The sequence below is a fragment of the Erythrolamprus reginae genome, chromosome 2 (genome assembly GCF_031021105.1).
Source record: "Erythrolamprus reginae isolate rEryReg1 chromosome 2, rEryReg1.hap1, whole genome shotgun sequence".
NCBI classification, from domain to species: domain Eukaryota; kingdom Metazoa; phylum Chordata; class Lepidosauria; order Squamata; family Dipsadidae; genus Erythrolamprus; species Erythrolamprus reginae.
Genome location: NC_091951.1, coordinates 287,752,522 through 287,772,539, shown reverse-complemented (window position 1 = coordinate 287,772,539; position 20,018 = coordinate 287,752,522). Strand labels below are relative to the sequence as shown.

The 20,018-nt window shown below is 37.3% G+C and overlaps 2 protein-coding genes across 2 annotated transcripts in view; both read left to right on the top strand.

The window, feature by feature from the left end:
• Nucleotides 1-2,809, top strand: part of ADAMTS19 (ADAM metallopeptidase with thrombospondin type 1 motif 19) — a 108,455-nt gene extending 105,646 nt beyond the window's left edge. The window contains exon 23 of the mRNA XM_070742839.1: nucleotides 1,355-2,809. Within this exon, the coding sequence (XP_070598940.1) occupies nucleotides 1,355-1,506 (152 nt within the window). The 3' untranslated portion in view covers nucleotides 1,507-2,809. The remainder of the gene's footprint in view (nucleotides 1-1,354) is intronic.
• Nucleotides 2,810-7,378: 4,569 nt separating this feature from the next.
• On the top strand, nucleotides 7,379-16,230 carry MINAR2 (membrane integral NOTCH2 associated receptor 2). Its single transcript, XM_070742840.1, has 3 exons — nucleotides 7,379-7,540; nucleotides 13,091-13,333; nucleotides 16,026-16,230. Exons 1-3 carry the CDS (start codon nucleotides 7,379-7,381, stop codon nucleotides 16,200-16,202), a joined length of 582 nt encoding a protein of 193 aa, XP_070598941.1. The 3' UTR covers nucleotides 16,203-16,230.
• Nucleotides 16,231-20,018: the final 3,788 nt, after the last annotated feature.

Genomic DNA, 20,018 nt, shown 5'->3' with positions numbered 1-20,018 from the left:
ATTCTGAGACCAGATATTCTTGCAAAATAAAAAAAATAGTTACAGCCCAATGTTGTGTTTAGAACTATGCCCACCTTCCCAGAAAAAGAAGGCTAATAACTAAGGGAGCTAAAACATCAGAGAGTAGAATGTTATGGACACATCATTAGTGTTAATGTATGCACAGAGTAATCTTTGTTTACCAAGGATGTGCATATAGAAACGTATTGGAGTGGGCATGAATATCTATTTAGTCACACACTGATACACTAATGTAAGTTTACTTATTTGTTTATTTATTCAATTTTTTTAATGCCGCCCTTCTCCTTAGACTCAGGGCGGCTTATAACATGTTAGCAATAGTACTTTTTAACAGACCCAGCATAGAGTGAAAGTTTACTTTAAGAGATAGCATAGTCTGATAAACAGTCCAAGTCATACATGTAATAGACAGAATAACAATCCAAATAATATCAAATTACAAAGTCTTCTTACCAGTTGCCTTTGTCATAAACAGTAAATAAAGATATCAAGCTTAAACACAGTTTAGCTACAACAAATAACTACAACACATAGAATGGAGAGAGAATGCAGAGCAAAGCAAACTAACAGAGTGTGCTACAGAGAATAACAGAGAGTGACAGAGAGAACAAAGTATGATCTCTAGCTCCCTCTTATGGCAGTCTGCAACACCATCAGCCAATCAGACATAGCACAGTTAAAGCTATACAGTGTTCCCTTGATTTTCACGGGTTCAAACTTCGCGAAAAGTCTATACCACTTTTTTTCAAAAATATTAATTAAAAAATACTTTGCGGGTTTTTTCCCTATACCATGGTTTTCCCACCCAATGATGTCATATGTCATTGCCAAACTTTCGTCCGCCTTTAATAAATATTTTTTTAATAAACTTTAATAAATAAACATGGTGAGTAATAACCTAAATGGTTGCTAAGGGAATGGGAAATTGTAATTTAGGGGTTTAAAGTGTTAAGGGAAGGCTTGTGACACTGTTCATAGCCAAAAATAGTGTATTTACTTCCGCATCTCTACTTCGCAGAAATTCGGAACGCATCGGAACGCATCCCCCGCGAAAATCGAGGGAACACTGTATACATTAACACATTGTTGGTTTATATATTGCCAACCCAACCATTAGGTAGAGTCCTAACACCTATCTGTTTTATTTACCATAAGTGATTTTATTGATCTAAATGTGTTTTTGTAATTAGACTTGCTTACCATAACAACTACTTTCTAAAAATGCCCATAATACTCTCTTAAAATTTCAAATGTGCAAACCAACCAGAAAGTTTGGATATGCCTATGTAATATGCAGTCATAGTGATGTCTGTGATTTTGTTTTATTTCACAGCTGCCTTAACATTCAAGTGTCTTGGAGACCAATGGACTGTATATTGCAGAGTGATACGAGAGAAGAACCTGTGTCGGGACATGAGATGGTATCAACGTTGCTGTGAAACATGCAGGGACTTTTATGCACAGAAGATGCAGCAGAGGAGTTGACCCATAGCAGGCAGGCTGGTGGGCTCTTGGCTTTTCACAATCACATTATTTATAAATCCACACACATTTCTTCAGACCAAATATATCAGATTACATAATTTAATCAAAGTAATTTATTTTTGCCCGCAAAGATTTTTTTTAAAAAAAAGGATAAATAGCTTTTGTTTTGGTTTTATGATCAGAGTTTCCATAATTAAATTTTATATGAATTATTTTGGATACATTTATGAGACTTTTTCTAAAAGAAATACTGTTTTAAATGTTTATATTCAATAAGGTAAGCAACTATTTTGGCATCCTTGCTATTCAAAAGAGAAATAAGTAATGCAGTACTACAAATAGGTACGTTTGCTAGTCTTATTCACTTGAAGTCAAAGACAAAATTGCTTACTGCATTGGATAATAAACTATCATGCTACCCTGAATTATTTTCTATTTAGATGAATAGTTTTTCTGTACTGTATATGGAAATGAAGTCATCTTTATTTTTATTTTGTTTATATTTTGGTGCTCAGAGTCAGATTGACTCCAAAAATTTTGCAACAGGTTTTGGAACTGCATTCATACTTTATAAAGGGCTGTATATAACATGAACTGTTCTTGGAAATATATTTATGTAGCAAATGTAACACTTGAACATCCATGAATATAGCCAGTTTCCTAAGCTACATTTTTAATCTTTGTTCCACCAAAATAATCTCAAGAGTCAATTCAATTCAAGTTGTGGGTAATTTTCATCAACCCTCTGAATCATTTTATATATTTTCTGGTAAGATCTCTTTGTGCCCTTAGAAATATTCTATAGGAAATTATCTACTGTAATTTATAAAATTTTATATCAAAATTAGACAGACATGGCAAAGTAGGCATTTTAATCATGTGAACATATACTTGAACACAAGTATTGAAGCAGTTAAACACTGTAAAGATTTACACTGAATCTCTGTTGCACTCCTTTATGTAATGTAAAGAAACACCTTTCTAAATCTTGGAACATCTTTTGAAAGAAGTCTGTGCTGTTTTAACATGTCATTTGCTTTTAAGTATACCAAGCAAAAGACTGGTGCTAACTTGCAGTGTTCACATGTAATTTTGTGGAAATTTATTTTACCAATGGAAGAAACCTAATGCTTAAGATGAATTGGGCTGCATTTTCAGGTTTAAAAAATTGTAGAATAAAAGTTATTAAAATACACTCATAATTTTGTGAAATGTGAAGAAAACACTTTCCTTATGAAATTTTGTACATGAATCACTTGATTTTTATATTTTCAATAAATATAATTAGAGATGTATAAATATATATATTTATAAATTCCATTTTATATACCTTTTCTTATTCCTTAAATATCTGTTTTCTGTTCTAATAAAATCAGGACAGGGAGGAAAAAAAGCAGACACCGAACAGAAGAAACTGCCTTATTTTGAGTTATACTAGTGGTTTAGACACAAAATTAATTCCAGAATTGACCAGAGATAATGGTTGAAGAACTATAGATAATTTTACTTTCCAGCCATGTGTATGTGAGATCTTTCTCTATTATTGTATAAAAGTGCTATACACTGATCTTTAAATGAACTGAAAACTAAGCCGCATGAAACTTCTGCCTCCTTGTCTGATAAATACCCTTCCTATATCTTCCTCTCTCATTAGTCACACCCAGTAAAGTTGTCCTGATTATGAGTGTGTGGAACCTGATGCACAAAACAGTGGTTGATGATTGATTCTTCTAACTATGCTTTTCTCCTTCTTAACCATGTTATTAGCTGATAAGAATATAAGACTCTCCCAATCATGAAACTAATATAAAAATGAGGCAAATCTGATAGCAGGATAGCAGCCCATTTTGCAATAGCTCAAACTGAATAAAACAAACACATACCTATTTGTTCTGTCTGGGTCACTCCGGAAGCCAATACCAACCCAAAAAGAGAAGCCAAACACACCGGTAAAAGGCAAAGTTTATACAGTTTATAAAATTCAAGAAAAACACAGGTAACAGAAAATGTCCTTACAAACAGGAAAATGCTGTATCTTCAGATATATCCACGAAGGCAAAAGTCCATGCAGCAATACAGGATTCTTGCTGCCAAGCCGAGGCTGTAGATAGCAGACCTACACCTCCCACGGGTCTTCCAAACTGCTGGGCCACAAGCCAGGAACAGAGACGTCGAGAACAAAGCAGGACACCGTAACTCCAATTGATAACACTCCACATGGCTTCAAGGGCTTGCCTGCCTTTTAAACCTTGCTGATGAGGACCACACCCAAAGCTGTTTCTAATTCAATGGTGATAATATTTCTTTAACTGCTCCTTTCTTTGCTCTGAACGTCTCTGTCGCATGTCAATGACAGCTTGTGCGTCATCCCCTAATGATTCCAAGCTACTGGCTGAGGAGAGCCCCCCCGGGGCTCTCATGCTGTTCATCCTCATCCCATTCCTGGCTGTCCCCTCCCCCGTCCGACTGCTCAGCCCCCTCCTCTTCGCTGTCATCCTCCTCTGGGCATGGAGCCAGCAGAGACACAGCTGATCCCTGAGCAGCCTCAGGCTGAACCACAACACTATTCAAGTCATGAAAGGAGCTAAGTTACATAATCCACTATTCTTTAAAATATCTCCTTCCCTTTCTTTCACATAGGTAAAATATGGCAACGTCTAGATTCCTCCGTGTTCTGTTCAGGGGCTCATTTTGGAATAAGAAGTTGGTCCATCATTTCAATATTGTATTGATTCAGGCTATTCAATTTCACTTTTATTTCAGCCTCCCCCCTTTCAAATAATTGTCTTTATGTTTTATGCACTGTTATGAGTGGTTCTAGGAAAACAATATCAGGATGGTAACAGCAACATTGCCTAGGGACCAGAGGCAAAAAAAATGTGCATGCCCACATCAGTTTGAATTTGGTAATAAATTCATTGGGCCCATCTCCAAGACTTCAATTCTGATATATTGGATGGCCAAAATCTAGCAAATTTTATTCACATTACAGTTATTGTTGTATGCTGTCAGCTTAGTAAATAAAATATTGGCCATAGTGGCGAATATCTGTAGCTCGGGTGAAGGATGAAAGTGGAGATTCATTCTCTGAGCTTGTGGGTTGGTTTTTGAACATTTTGTTAACAGGCTAGGTAACATCTTCAGTGGAATTTAGATGATATCAGTGACCAACTCACATGAGAAAATATTGTGAATATAGTTAAAGTTGTCTTGATCCTTTCTTGTTCATGCCATGGGATGAAATAAAGGCATTGTGTGGCATAGGAATGGCACCATGGTTGGTGCAGGTAGCGAAAAGACAATAGATGGTTCTGCAAGCAAAACCTATCCTAAGCTATCTTTGTCTCATGTCCTATAAAACTTTAATGTCTAAATATTATATTTAAATAACAACAACAACAACAACAACAATGACAACAGAGTTGGAAGGGACCTTCGAGGTCTTCTGGTCCAACCCCTTGCTTAGGCAGGAAACCCTACACTACTTCAGACAGATGGTTATCCAACATCTGCTTAAAAACTTCCATTATTGGGGCATTCACAACTTCTGGAGGCAAGCTGTTCCACTGATCAATGGTTCTGACTGTCAGGAAATGAATGGCCAGCCGAATAAATGGCCGGCTGAAATTGCAAAGGAGCTGGCTGGAACACGGCTCCTGGCGCTGTTGCCGGCATGCAGGGAGATTGCATGAGATAACACGCTATCTCCACCATTGTAGCTTTTGTAGCTGGGGGCATGGCTGCATGCCCTGTAACCAGGGCTGCGCAACGAGGTTCTGTTTTCTGCCCTGGCTTCCTGTTGCCTTGGCAACAGGCCAGGGTTGTTTTGACAGCCGGAGGCATGCGCTGCGGGCCCTATAAATAGGGCTGTGCAGCGGGGGCTCTTCCTTTTCTCCCCGGCTTCTTTATATATTATGATACTCAATTCCAATGTCTCTGAGTGGTCCACATGAAACAAACAAACAAACAGCATAGCAACTTTGAAAGAGGCTGCACCTATCCTAAGCAAAGCCATAAACAAAAGCAGGGTCTTCGAAGCCCTCCAAAACAGCAGCAGCTTGGAAGTCACCTGGAACAAACAAACAAACACATCTATCTCGGAAGGAAGCTGATTCTATAAGCCAGGTGCTACAACAGAAAAGCTGAGTTTCCAGGGTCTTTGTAAATGGCAATGTTTAATCAAATCTGTAGTGCAACTACAGATAGGTGTCTCAGGTAGCTAGGACGATGATCCATGATAGAAGGGAGTGGCTCTTAGATCATCAAATCATCCCCACAACTGGTCCTAAGACAAACTTTTTAAAAAATCTACAAAGGGGAAGCATGAATTACTGATTTACTTTAGGGGACAGAGCAACCATTTATTTTGTTTGTTTGTTTATTAAATTCCAATGAAGATTTGTTCTGGCTTCAAGAAGAACTCAGCAACTAACCATTCACAACCACTAAAAGGAATATTCAGGGCATTCTTACCCATAAGATAACAGCAGGTTTTTTTTAAAAAAACCATGCACGAATAAGCCTATAACTTTGCTGAATACTGAATGTGGTTTACTGTATGTGCTCTTGTCTGTGGGAAGAAACAGACAGCATTAGGCTTATATTGTATGGAATTATTTTAATTCTGCTCCTGATTATGAAGAAGCAGTTAGCCACACAAACGTTAACTCCATATAAAAGAAAAGCCTAAAATAAGGCATATAAATATTAAAAAATTAAGCCATTTCCAGTTCTCACTGCAGCGGTCTTATGTTGCAACCCAATGAGCAGAACAGTGTGATACTTAGAAAAATCATGGAAAAGGAAAGGTGACTGGCCCTCTTCAAGCATATATTGAAAGCAACATGAAAAAGATCACCAAATGCTTGTTATATAACTTATTCATATAAATGTTAAAACTGTTTTCCCAGTAGAATCTGGCAATGCGTTGTTGCATTTAATTAGATGGTGCATTGCATTTGTCTATGATTCCTCCTCCTCTCCCAAAGCCGTATTAGTTCTAATAAGGAACTCTTTTTTGGAAGCTACAGTGTACAGTGTTCCCTCGATTTTCGCGGGTTCAAACTTCGCGAAAAGTCTATACCACGGTTTTTCAAAAATATTAATTAAAAAATACTTTGCGGGGTTTTTTCCTATACCACGGTTTTGCCCACCCGATGACATCATATGTCATCGCCAAACTTTCGTCCGCCTTTAATAAATATTTTTTTTAATAAACTTTAATAAATAAATATGGTGAGTAATAATCTAAATGGTTGCTAAGGGAATGGGAAATTGTAATTTAGGGTTTTAAAGTGTTAAGGGAAGGCTTGTGATACTGTTCATAGCCAAAAATAGTGTATTTACTTCCGCATCTCTACTTCGCGGAAATTCGACTTTCGCGGGCGGTCTTGGAACGCATCCCCCGCGAAAATCGAGGGAACACTGTATTTAGTTTCCACTTTATGAAAGGTCATATGCCATGTCAGTTTGCAATCTGGATTGCATCAAAATCATGCTGCAAATCAAAGCGTTCTCTCTTGCTTGGTACAGAAAATTCATCTTTGCTACTTAAATGGGCTGAGTTTAGTTGTCTTATATTTTTAAACGCTAAAATGTTTAAATAAGGGTATGGGTACTAAAATAAGGGTACTGTTGCCGTAGATTCAAATCATGCACACAGATACTAATAACCATATTCGATGGGCCCCTTTGTAAGCGTTCCCTGCAATTTGCACAGGCATTAGGAAATGAGCTTGCTTGGCATCCAAGAAGGCCAGTTACAGTTTCAAGTACCAGAAAAGCCCTATCTTTGTTCATGTAATTAATTATTGAAAGCAAAACTAGCTGCGGAGAAGAGTAAGTCGTTTACACTAAAAGGTAAGGGAGAAAGATGGATTTCTCTGCATTGCCGAATAACAATCCTGATAAATTCCTTCAACTAGAAGTGAAATCCTTAGCAAAAACATCAGCCTTTTTACAAACCTGGTTGGCAAATTTTCCAGAAGAACCTTTTCCAGAAGAACAAAAGTGGCACAACCGAGTCTATTCACAGGTAAGTAGCTTAAATTCCAGACTTGGTTTTAATTTGACGTAATGAGGCACTGTAGTCATGGAAGCAGAGTTTCCAAACTTTTGGCAATTATTGTGCATGCTTCTTTTGCTTTTGGGCTTTTGACAAGAGTTCGGTAAGAGAATATATGCAATGCAATACTACTACTATTACTACTAGTAGTAGTAGTAGTACTAACAACAACAACAACAACAACAGAGTTAGAAAGTACCTTTGAGATCTTCTAATCCAGCCCCCTGCTCAGGCAGGAGACCCTACATTACTTCAGACAAATGGTTATCCAACATCTTAAAAACTTCCAGTGTTGGAGTATTCACAACTTCTGGAAGCAAGCCATTCTACTGACCAATTGTTCTAACTGTCAGGAAATTTCTCCTTAATTCTAAGTTGCTTCTCTCCTTGTTTAGTTTCCACCCATTGTTTCTCGTCCTACCCTCAGGTGCTTTGGAGAATAGTTTCACTCTGTCTTTTTTATGGCAACCCATGAGATATTGGAATACTGCTATCATGACCCCCTAGTCTTTCTTTTCATATTCAGTTCCTGCAAATGTTCTTCTTCTGTTTTAGCCTCCAGTCCCCTAATCATCTTTGTTGCTCTTTTCTGCACTCTTTCTAGAGTCTCAACATCCTTTTTACATCATGGTGACCAAAATTGAATGCAGTATTCCAAGTTTGGCCTTACCAAGGCATTATAGTGTCGTATTAACACTTCACGTGATCTTGATTCTATCCCTCTGTTAATGTAGCCTAGAACTGTGTTGGCTTTTTTGGCAGCTGCTGAATACTGCTGACTCATATTTAAATGGTTGTCCACTAGGACTTCAAGATCCCTCTCACAGTTACTACTGTATCTGTGCATTTTCTTTTTATTGACTAAATGTAAAACCTTATTTTTTTCACCATTGAATTTCATTTTGTTTGATAGCACCCAATGTTCAAGTCCGTCAAGACCCTTCTGTATCTTGAGCCTATCTTCTGGAGAATTGACTATTCCTGCCAGTTTGGTATCATCTGCAAATTTGTCCAAGTCATTGATGAAGATGTTGAAGAATACTGGGCCTAAAACAGACTTGGAGTACTCCACTGCATACTTTTCTCCATATAGATGCAGTTCTATTGAGCACTACATGTTGAGCGCGGCTGATTAGCCAGTTTTTAATCCATCTGGTAGTGTTGTTGTTTAACCCCCATTTACCAACTTTATCTAGTAGTAGGTTATGGTCTATCAAACGCCTTACTGAAGTCCAAGTAAATTAAATCCACAGGATTCCTCTGGTCCACTAATTTTGTCACTTTGTCAAAGAATGCAATAGGATTAGTCTGGCATGACCTGTTTTTGACAAACCTATGTTGGCTTGTGGTTATTACTTTGCTTCTCAGTGTTCATTGATTAGTTGCTTGATTATCTTTTTCAGACCTCCGACTTTCAGCTAGTAAATCCACCCACCAGCTTCTGTGAGTTTAAACAGCCAATAACTTCACAGCCAGCTTTTAAACTATAATGAGTAAGGTTTTTTCCTACCTTTTTCACTGGATTTCTCACTCAAACTTCCAACTTTCAGCCAGTAACTCCACCCCCAGCTTCTGTGAGTTTAAGCAGTCAGTAACTCCACCCTCAGCTTCTCTGAGTTTAAACAGCAATGGAGTAAGATTTTTTCCTACCTTTCTCTTGTGTAATGTCACACAACATTTTATATTTAATCTAAGGGAAACAACTAAAAGGGAGAAAGTGTTCTGTTCTTCAGTTGCTACAAAGTAATAAACTCTATCTTCTTTTCCCCCTCCATTTTCATCCTGATAATTTTATGGAATCTTGAATACAAAGGAGCTGTGGGTTTGGGGGCTTGTTTTTACTCCAGCAATCCTGCCTACCCTCTGAAATCTTTTCAGTATCCCATAATGCCTAATAATGTCATTGTAATTTGTTACTGTATTTTATCTCAAGATGCAGAGATAGTTATTTCTTTTTTGTCTGTTTTTCCTGGCACAATATCTCCCATCTACCTTACATAATATCTTGTCTGATGAATAGCTCTTGAAGGCTTGCATATTGCTCATGAACTTAAGCAGGCCTATTAAAGATATTACCCTAATCATTAAAAAATGAAATTTAAAAAAACCACTAGTAAGCACCTAGACTATATAAATATCAGCCCAATAAAATAAACCAGATTAAAAAAACCAATACTCTTTAGGTTACTACTTTTATTGTAAACAGTTATAGTTAGTGAATCTTGTAAATCTGAATGTACTTCCACCACTCTCACTTTACCTTCATGTGAACCAGGGAATAACTTGTCTAAAATATTTTTTTCAAGATAGTTTATTGGCCTGTATTCAAGCGCCATTTATCTGATCATTGTTTTGGTTTGGCTCTTCCTCTTTGCCATCAAGGCCAATGTACTCTCTAATTTTTTTTCGGTGTGGGCGAAAAAGTATAGTGTCTGAGCGACAGACCCTTTGGGACTGGGCGGCATAGAAGAATAAACAAACAAACAAATAAAAAACCCACCCTGTTTTGCCTCAGAGAATTTCAAAATAAAATACTGTACTGTGTGTCTATAACAGTGAGCTCATAATAGGGCAACTCTATCAATATCAAAATGCCACTTAAATAGTTGAGCTAGTTTCAAACTAGATTTTGATTTTCTTTCTCTCTTCCTTACTCCCATTCTTTTTCTTTCTCTTTTCCTTCCTCTCTTTTTTCTATCTGTTTCTCTTCCTCTCTTCCTCTCTCTCTCCTTCCCTCTCACTCTTTCCCTCTTGGCTTCTGGGCAGGTTTGAAAAACTCTGAGTTGATGATGATTTTTAAGTGAGCGATTGCTCACTGCTCAGCTTAGAGGGAACTATGATCAAGGCCATTCCTCTATCCTTTACAAAATATAACTTAAAATAGAAAGATGTCCCAGAATGGATTGTCAAAATTATACATATATATTTAAGTAATGGTATTCACTGATTTCAGCAGGGTTTACTTCAAAATGAATAAACTTGGAGATTTAGCCTAAATCATTTAAAAATATTTTTACTATTAAAAATATATATATTGCAAGTTCTGGTATTAAACATGATGTATACCACATGTAGGATGAATGATCAAGGATGAACCATATGCTGGTTTAAGGACAAATGAGGTTAAGGATTCATTACTACCAGTGTGTTTTGTATAGAGAAGGATGTGAATAATGACCCGGGTCCTGGGACTCATTAAATCTTGAGGGTAAGCTAGAATTTCTGCCTATGAATTTGTTTTTGAAAAAAAAGAGTTGTTTCTTAGAACTTCATGCCTCATATAAATTATATATGTGAGGCTATCAGGATGTCACAAACACTTCATTCAGATTAATGTATCCATGTGTGCTTATTTGTTCTTCATCTAGAAGTTTAGTCTATTTTCTTATAGAAGTAGAAGTAAAGTATTTCTCAATCTGTTAAGTAACTTCTATTTCAAACCAAAATGTTTTTACCCAATGCTTTTTTTATCTTACTCTGTCAGTTATCAGAGAGTAAAATAAAATAATCAACAAATAATACCAAAGTTAGCTGTGTGTTCTTCAAGTGCTATGCAAAACCATATGCATACAAGTATTTCATCTTATCCAACTATTCTTACATTAATAGCACTTAGAAGTTTAAGCTTTAATAATACAAAAATGTTAATATTACACTAAGATATGGTGATTCAAAGGTCTTTGGAAACTATAATTAAAAACAAGTTTATTCTTAATTATAGTTTCCAAAGACCTTTGAATGTTTTGGACAAATCAATTTCCCACATTTTAAATATAAGTATGCCAACAAAAGAGTTATTGTTTATAACCTTGGGCCCTGACCCGTAGTTGAAATTATTCCAATGCACATTTGCATATAAAAATAATTAAAGATTTCTCAGAACAAACACTGTGCAGATGTTTGAGATTAAAAAAATGGCAAAGTTCTCCAGGAAATGATAACATCCTAGTGTTACTGGACAAATTGGTGCTATTGCGTATACATGTACATATGTGCATTTCTAATACAGTGTATTAGAAATACCACATCAGATATGGGCAACTGCACCTCAAAAAGAGATGAAACTAGGATCAGGGAATCTGAAGTTCAAATCCAGTCTTAGCCAGTCAAATTATTTGTCAGTTTAACCATCCTTGTGGGTTTGTTAATGTGGCAAAATAATAAAAGGAGACAATACTTTGTACACTGTCTTGAGTTCCTGAAAAAGACAAATCCAATCCAATGAATGAATAAATGAATGAATGACAAGGCAGGACAGAATTATTAGTGAGGCTGGGAGTGTTACGAATCCAGAGCTTTTAGATAAAAGGTAGGATATAAATCTAAAAAGAAAAATGATGAGAAAATTCTGATCATTTATCTGAATATTATTAAATTTCCCTATAAATTATTTTCAAATTATACACACACAGAGATGTGCACATATGTGTGTGCACACACAAACTCACAAATGGCCCAGAATAACTTTTTGTGAGATATGCAGCTATAGAATGTTAGTAATAAATAAATAAATAGTGGTTATACTATCAGATTAAAATTTGTGAGACTTGAGTTCTAGCCCTTCCTTAAGCACAAAGCCAAGTGGGTGACTTTGGATCAGCCACTTTCTCTTAGCCTTAAGAAGAAGCAAATCACTTCAAAAACTTTAGAGTCAACTTTTGAGTTGGCTTGATCACTATAAATACAGCTTGAGTCACTATCATTGAGATATAAAAGGTTTAGTACAATCCGCTTCATTTGGCACTGAAATAAAACCAATCTAATCTGGGAGACATGCATTGGCATTCCATTATATGGCTGCCAATTGCAAGAAAATTGTCACTTGAGTCTCCTTCTTACAGTACAACTCTCAGTGAGGGATGCAAAGTAGATCTTCCTAGGTTGCATTCAATTTGGGATCAGAGGGTATGCAGAAAGAATTGCAAAAAGGGCTACTAAAATACCTGAGGACTGATCCATTGTGGAATGGTGCTTAGAGCTCTTTTTGTGAGTTCAGAGGTACATCATCATCATGGAGATATGGAAACCCTTGATATCATATTATGATTAATCTATGCATTGCATAGATAAATATTAGTGAATACAGGAAGTTCCTCAAACCATTTGGGCAGCCATACTGAGTTCACTGGGAGGATGACTGCCCAAGCATTGCAAAATGTTAGGAACTCTGATCCTGCTAAAATGCTTTGTGGAGTGCCTCTTAAAATATCTACTTAGACATAGCTACTAATTGGTGCTTTGAAGTATTTGTTCTGCACCCTGTCTTCATACCAATTTACTCTAAATACCCTGAGTGGTTGCTTTATCGTACACAAAGCTTTCCTCGTGTTGAAGAGTCATTCATATTTGTCCCATGGTTTGACCCAGTTACAAGGAGAAAATGTTTTTCTCAACAGTATATTTTCAGTGCCACTAACTGATCGTTTATCTGAAGTAATTTTTCTCAAACTACATCCTGAGCATAAGGCTGATCTTCAGGGAGCTGAATAATAGCCCTCTTTTATTGTGTGTGTTTTCTAGAGAGAAAAGAAAAACATCCAGGAACAGCCTGTTTGCCAGCTGGCCCCGTTTCACCCAGCAATGATTGACAAAGCTCTTGGAAAGCATGTTACGCCTGTCACTTTGAAATCAACCATCAAAAGCAACCCTCTCTATGATGGGATCCTTGCTGATGATTGTTTGGAGAAAAGGAGACATAACCCATCATGGACAGTCCAAGATTATGATAGGCATTCCAACTTTAGCCTGCCTTACTATCTAAAGGTACAATTCCCAGTTCTACAGAAACAATAGTAAGCGATTTTATGCAACTGAGAATTGAAAATAACAATGTACAATAATTAAAGAATAAAAGAGAAGAGCAAAGCAAGATGATAGGCTTGTGAACAGGATATACTATCCATTAGTCCTTCTGGAGGTCAAAAGGTTAGCCCTATCTTTCACATCAAAGGATCTGTCAAAGGAAATTGATAGCATTTTTCAACATGGCTTTGTAAGATGTCAGGAAGCAAGGGTCCGTTGACAAGACACTGGTTTTCATCATTAGCAACCTCAAAGTACAGCACTACCACTAACTCCTTGACAGTTTAGTTAGTATTTAGTTACAGCAGTACTTGAATTATATGTTTAAGAGCAGAAAGCAAAGTTTGTGATTTCTTTTCCATCTACTTAACTTTTAGAGCCAGTTTGGTGTAATGATTAAGACATTAGGCTAGAAACTGGGAGACTCTAAGTTCTAGTTTTACCTTAGGCACAACGGCAGCTAGCTGACCTTGGGGCAGATTGAACAGAAGAATAAACAAGAAATAATATCAATTTATTTAATTTTAGTAATTTATTATTTATTAATTGGACTTCTATGCCGCCTCTCTCCAAGGATTCCGAGGAATTTTGATATTAATTAAATGTAAACAAATGGAAATGAAACCACACATACTGCTTTGTGTCCTTGAATATATTTTTTGACTATTGTTGTATGATAATTTCCCCTTCTATTGTCTCACACATTATATGCTAGTGAAAATGATTTGCTTTAAGAATGCAATGCTTGTATATAAGAATGTGGAGAGAAAAATAGATTGAAACAATAGTGTGATATTTCCCCCCAGTTTTTGCAGATGCTACCAAAATTGATACAATTTTTGAAATCATGAAGGGAATCCATTCAAATCACTAGATTTCTTGAAATGGAACCAACAGACATGTAGCTGTGTTATACACTGATGTCATCAAGAAGGAAGTTGTATGATTTGTCTAGGTACAATATTAATAGTAAACCAAACAAGTTCCTATGATTTTTTTCCTCTGAAAAGTATATTTTATTTGTCCTTGAAATATTTTGAGCCTTGGAAAAGAAAGAGACTTTTTATCAGCCAGACAATTTAGATTTTTTCCAAGATTTTAAATTTCCTTAGTTCTTAAAAAGTCATTAAAAAGGAAAAAACAAGAAAAAGGGAAGGAGGAAGAATTCCTTCTATAGAAGGAGCTTCTCTAAATGAAGCAAAATGTGTTTAATTATTTTGTTTTAATTGTTGTAACTCATGTGGGAACACTTAAGCTAAGACTAGGTATTTCATTGTTTCAGCATTTTGTAGATCAATAAGAAATTATTAGAATATCAGTCCTGTACCTATTTTGGATAGATAAAATGTTCCAATAGAATAGAATATACATAGAACAGAACTGAGTTGTCCTTTGTGCTCTGAGTTGGTTCTTTGTTTGCAGATAATTCATTAGCGAAATAAATGATAGCAACAGTACCCTTGATAAATATATTTGTTCATCTAACTCAGTTTTAGCAATCCATGTCTGATTAATGCCCTGCATTTTATCAGTTCTTCTTTCATTTTTGTAGTCCCCCCATATGCATCCAGTAGAAGGCATGATTGCATAACTAAGTTGTGATGTTATTGTGTAAAAGATACAAATTTTTCATCCACGCCAGTTGTATCATGAAATGCATGTGAATACAAAGTACAGTGGTACCTCTACCTAAGAACACCTCTACTTAAGAACCTTTCTAGATAAGAACCAGGTGTTCAAGATTTTTTTGCCTCTTCTTAAGAACCATTTTCTACTTAAGAACCCGAGCCCAGAAAAATTTCCCAGGAAATTTGAGAGCGGCACGAAGGCCAGTTTCCTGCCATTCCCCCTGGGTTTCTCTCTCTGGCGCAGTGTATGGAAGGCAGCCTCACACAGGGTGTATGGGAGGCACGTGCTCCTCCTCACCGCCTCAGAGTCCCTCTTTTTTTTTAAGCCTTAAAGTTTTGGATTTTCTTTTATTCCCCTTACCTCACCTTCTTCCTTCGGCAGCGACTATCTCCCTCCTCTCCTTCCTCCTCCTCCTCCCACCCAAATTCCCAGCTTTTATTCCTTTCCTAATGGGTTTGCACGCATTATTTGCTTTTACATTGATTCCTATGGGAAAAATTGCTTCTACTTCGATTTAACTTTTCTACTTAAGAACCTTAAGAACGAATTAAGTTCTTAAGTAGATGTACCACTGTATGTGTGATATCAGTTAATCATTTTCTCCCTGTGGAAGCCCAACCCCTCAAGGTAATGATATTAAAATTCAGCATTGTTTTTTTATATTCTCTTTTTAAAACAAAAAACAGTTTAATAGCTACATTAACCTATTTACTGAAGACAGAAATTAAAAGAGATGTGTGTGCAAAAAAAGGTTGACCATTAAAAGCATTGCAACCTGAGCTATGCTGTTCACGGAGTGGAAAGTAAAAACATAGATTATCCAAAGAGGATAGGATACAAATATCAAAAGATTATTCGCCCACCCACCCCCACCTGAGGCAGGGAGACAATCTAATTTTATGCCCATGGCTAAATCCAGTTACCATATGTATTAGAAAGAGGGATGTGATTTATTGCTAAGTATGCTTAATTATATCCATTGATGGTCCATGCATAAAAAAACCTCAAATTAACTTTCTTATAGGAAAATCCAAATGATTTACAATATTGGATGGAAGATATTTACACTCCAGGATATGATACCTTGCTGAAAAAGAAGGAGAGAGAAGTAAAACGGTCTAGACACTGTCTTATCATGCTTCTTGTATTGCTAGCTGGTATTGTGATGGCTGCTGTAGCAGCCTGCATCATGTTGATTTGATGAGCCAAATCCAGCTATTAAAGTTTATTGCACAATCCTTTCCTTTTTCTATTACGTTTATTTGAGTAACATTGTTACTACTATTAAGATCAATTAAATTAGTCAGCCTTTAACATAATTCTCATGATATCAGAAAGAACTAAATGCAACAAACTTAATCTGGGTCTAATTTTCTTATTTGCTTTTAAACAGTGATCTATAAAATCTGGAGGGCAATCTAAAATCAACAAATGATGGTGGCTTTAAGTTTACATTGAGGAAAACATTGGTTAATGAATCAGTGTAACATATAGTACAAATTTTCTTTGGAAATACTTAGGAATTGAAACTATATTGCAAATGTAAAATGCCCATCTGTCATGTGATTCTAAAGGTGGTCTGATTTTCACAATGTTTGAATCGTAATGTGATACACTTTTTTAAAAAAAATAAACCATGGATTAAAATTTACTGTGTTCTGAGAATCCAAGTACAGTGATACCTCGTCTTACAAACCCCTCGTCATACAAACTTTTTGAGATACAAACCTGGGGTTTAAGATTTTTTTTGCCTCTTCTTTCAAACTATTTTCACCTTACAAACCCAAGCCGCTGCCACTGGGATGCCCCACCTCCGGACTTCTGTTGCCAGTGAAGCACCCATTTTTGTACTGCTGGGATTCCCCTGAGGCTCCCCTCCATGGGAAACACCACCTCCGGACTTCCGTGTTTTTGCAATGTTGCAAGGGAATCCCAGCAGCACAAAAATGGGTGCTTCACTAGCAACGGAAGTCTGGAGGTGGGGTTTCCCAGCGAGGGGAGTCTCAGCAAAATTGCAGCATCACAAAAACATGGAAGTCCAGAGGTGGGGTTTCGAGGACTTCTGTGTTTTTGCGATGCTGCAATTTCGCTGAGGCTCTCCTCGCTGAGAAACCCCACCTCCAGACTTCTGTTGCCAGTGAAGCACCCATTTTTGCACTGCTGGGATTCCCCTGCAGCATCACAAAAACACGGAAGTCCGGAGGTGGCGTTTCCCATGGAGGGGAGCCTCAGGGTAATCCCAGCAGCACAAAAACGGGTGCTTCGGCTGGCAAAAGGGGTGAGCTTTGGGCTTGCATGCATTAATTGCTTTTCCATTGTTTTGTCTTACAAACTTTTCACCTTACAAACCTCGTCCTGGAACCAATTAAATTTGTAAGACGAGGTATCACTGTACTTGTGGCAAACTCAACAGGTAATAGTTATGTTTATTTAACAATTTATTTATTGCTGTCCATCTCACAAATGTGATTCCAGGCAGCCTTGTTAGTGGGCAGTCAATGGAAACAATTTAAATGCAATTATTATAAATAAATCTAGAATAAAAAATAAAAATAAAGCTGCAGGGGAATGAACCAGCATCCTTCATCCAGTCTAATCATCTTGTCAGCTCTCCATTTCTCTGATTCATCAAATTGCTAAAGAAAAAACCACACATATACCAAGTTCTGAGGAGGTTTATAAATACCAATAGTTTAGGGCCAACTTTACCTCAGGGGAATGAAGTTTCATGGGGTGGGTTCTGTTCTGTTCTGGGCCTACTCTGATCAGAACAAAGGAGAATCTACACACAGAGATTTCAAATGAAACACATTTATATTTAAAAAAGGGTTTGTGCAAGTAAGGTCAAGCTTTTTAGTCCACATTGACAGCTTTCCTGGTTAAATGGCTAAGAGGTAAGGAGCGGGGTGCAGCTGGGAGTCAAAGCTAATTTAGACATTCCTCAGTGATATAATGTCCTTCAAACACACACACACACAAATTTCCAGGTTTCCCTCAGAGAGCTGCATCTCTGCTCGATAGATTTAAAAGAGTAATAGCAGTTTGCCAGTGAAGCATTTCTGGAACCCCGGATCTAGGACCTCCACTGTTACAAATGTTGAACTCCACACCTCTTTTACTTATACATCCTCACTTATATACTGTCTGAGCATAGTCATCTGTTTCCCAGAGATATAACTGTCTAGATTTTCTTTCATAGAGGTATTACCTTCTAGAACTTTTCCCATAAAGATATTCCTGCCTGCTTCATGACCTCTTGACCCTGGCATCTAATAAGGGCTCCTGATCCCCAATGTCTCCCTCATCCTCTGAGTCAGACATTACCATTCTTGGTGTCTCTACAGTCTCTGGTGGTTCTCCAGGTTTCTCTGGTTCCAATTCTTCCTCACTCTCACTCTCTGACTCAGTTGTCAAGAACACTGGCCTCGGGTATCAAGACAGACCCGGTTCATCCTCCTCAGAATCTGTGACTAACTGAGCTGGTTGTGGACCACTCACAACATGTTCCACAGTAAAAAAGTAGAAAAGACCTGCCTTTTGGGTCTCAACAAATGAAGCACTTTAACAGATGGGACCTGTAACTTATCCTTCCTGGAGGACCTGATGGGATAAGTTGATATAACTCAGGGGTCCCCAAACTTAGCAACTTAAGACTTGTGGACACTTAAATAACCTAGTCCCATGATATGTGGGCTTTTAAGGTCAAAACTAGCACCTTCAATTAAACCTGTAAACAGATCGGCAACTAACACAGTTCACAGAGCAGAGTTGTAACATTTGCTATTCTGGCAGCATACATAATCATTTGCACCTCCATAATTTGCACCCGAATGCTTTTCTAGGGCAGCTCCATGTAGAATTTAATAAATAATTCCTAGCATTTGTCTGCCTCTCTCTCTCTTTCTCTCTCTCTCCCTCCCTCTCTTCTCTTTCTCTCTCTGTATATATATATGTACATATATACTGTAGGTATGTATGCATGCATGCATGCATTCATTCATTCATTCATTCATTCATTCATTCATTCATTCATTCATTGGCCTTATACAGGGCCTGTTTGATTCCACATGCAAAACCTGAAAACAAGAACCCTATTACTTTCTCTCTGCAACTGATGGCTTTATTTTGTTGACATTTATTTGGCTATTTATTATCTTGGCTGATAGCTACTGAAAGAACTATGATCTTTCCTCTAACTCAATTGGAGCCAACTGCATTGTGTTCATTAGTATAACTTGTCATCCATGAATCCTAAAACTATATTTACATACTTAATATGGAAAGACTTTTTAAATTTCTTTTACCTGCCCATCAGTTTCATTTAGCTCCAAAATTATTATCAGAAAAAAAGACTAGTGTTGGGTGAACCGAACCTGCAAAGTTTGCAGTGTTTGGCATGTCAAACCCGACCCCGAACTTTTAAAAAAGTTTGGGTAAAGTTCAGGTTCGGGTTCGGCATTCGGCCAAACACCGCGAAATGCCGCCACCCGGGAGGAGAGTGGGGAATCCCTTCATGGGATTTCCCACCTCCTTTTGCTTTTCCACAAGGGGATTCTGGGGGCGGGGAGACTACTTCCTGGCCGGCCAAAACAAGGAGGAAGGAGTCTCCGCTGCAAGCAAAAGGAGGTGGGAAATCCCACAATGGGATTCCCCACTCTCCTCCCGGGCGGCAGCGTTTCATGGTGTTCGGCCAAATGCTGAACCCGAACTTTGCCTGAACTTTTAATAAAAGTTTTAAAAAGGGCTGCTGCTGTTCAGGTTCGGGTAAAGTTCTGGTTCGGGTTCAGTGAACTCACCCGAACTTCGGCGCAAAGTTCAGGTGAATTCACCGAACCCGAACTTCTTGAAGTTCACCCAACACTAAAAAAGACACATATTCAAAAATTCAATTTATATCCCATTCGTTGTTTAAATTTTAAACAAACCATTCTAATAACATTATATTTTCTGTGTCATGATGATTTTCCAACACTTTGGAAATTCTTACTAAATTTTTCTATATTTTTGAAGATATTAA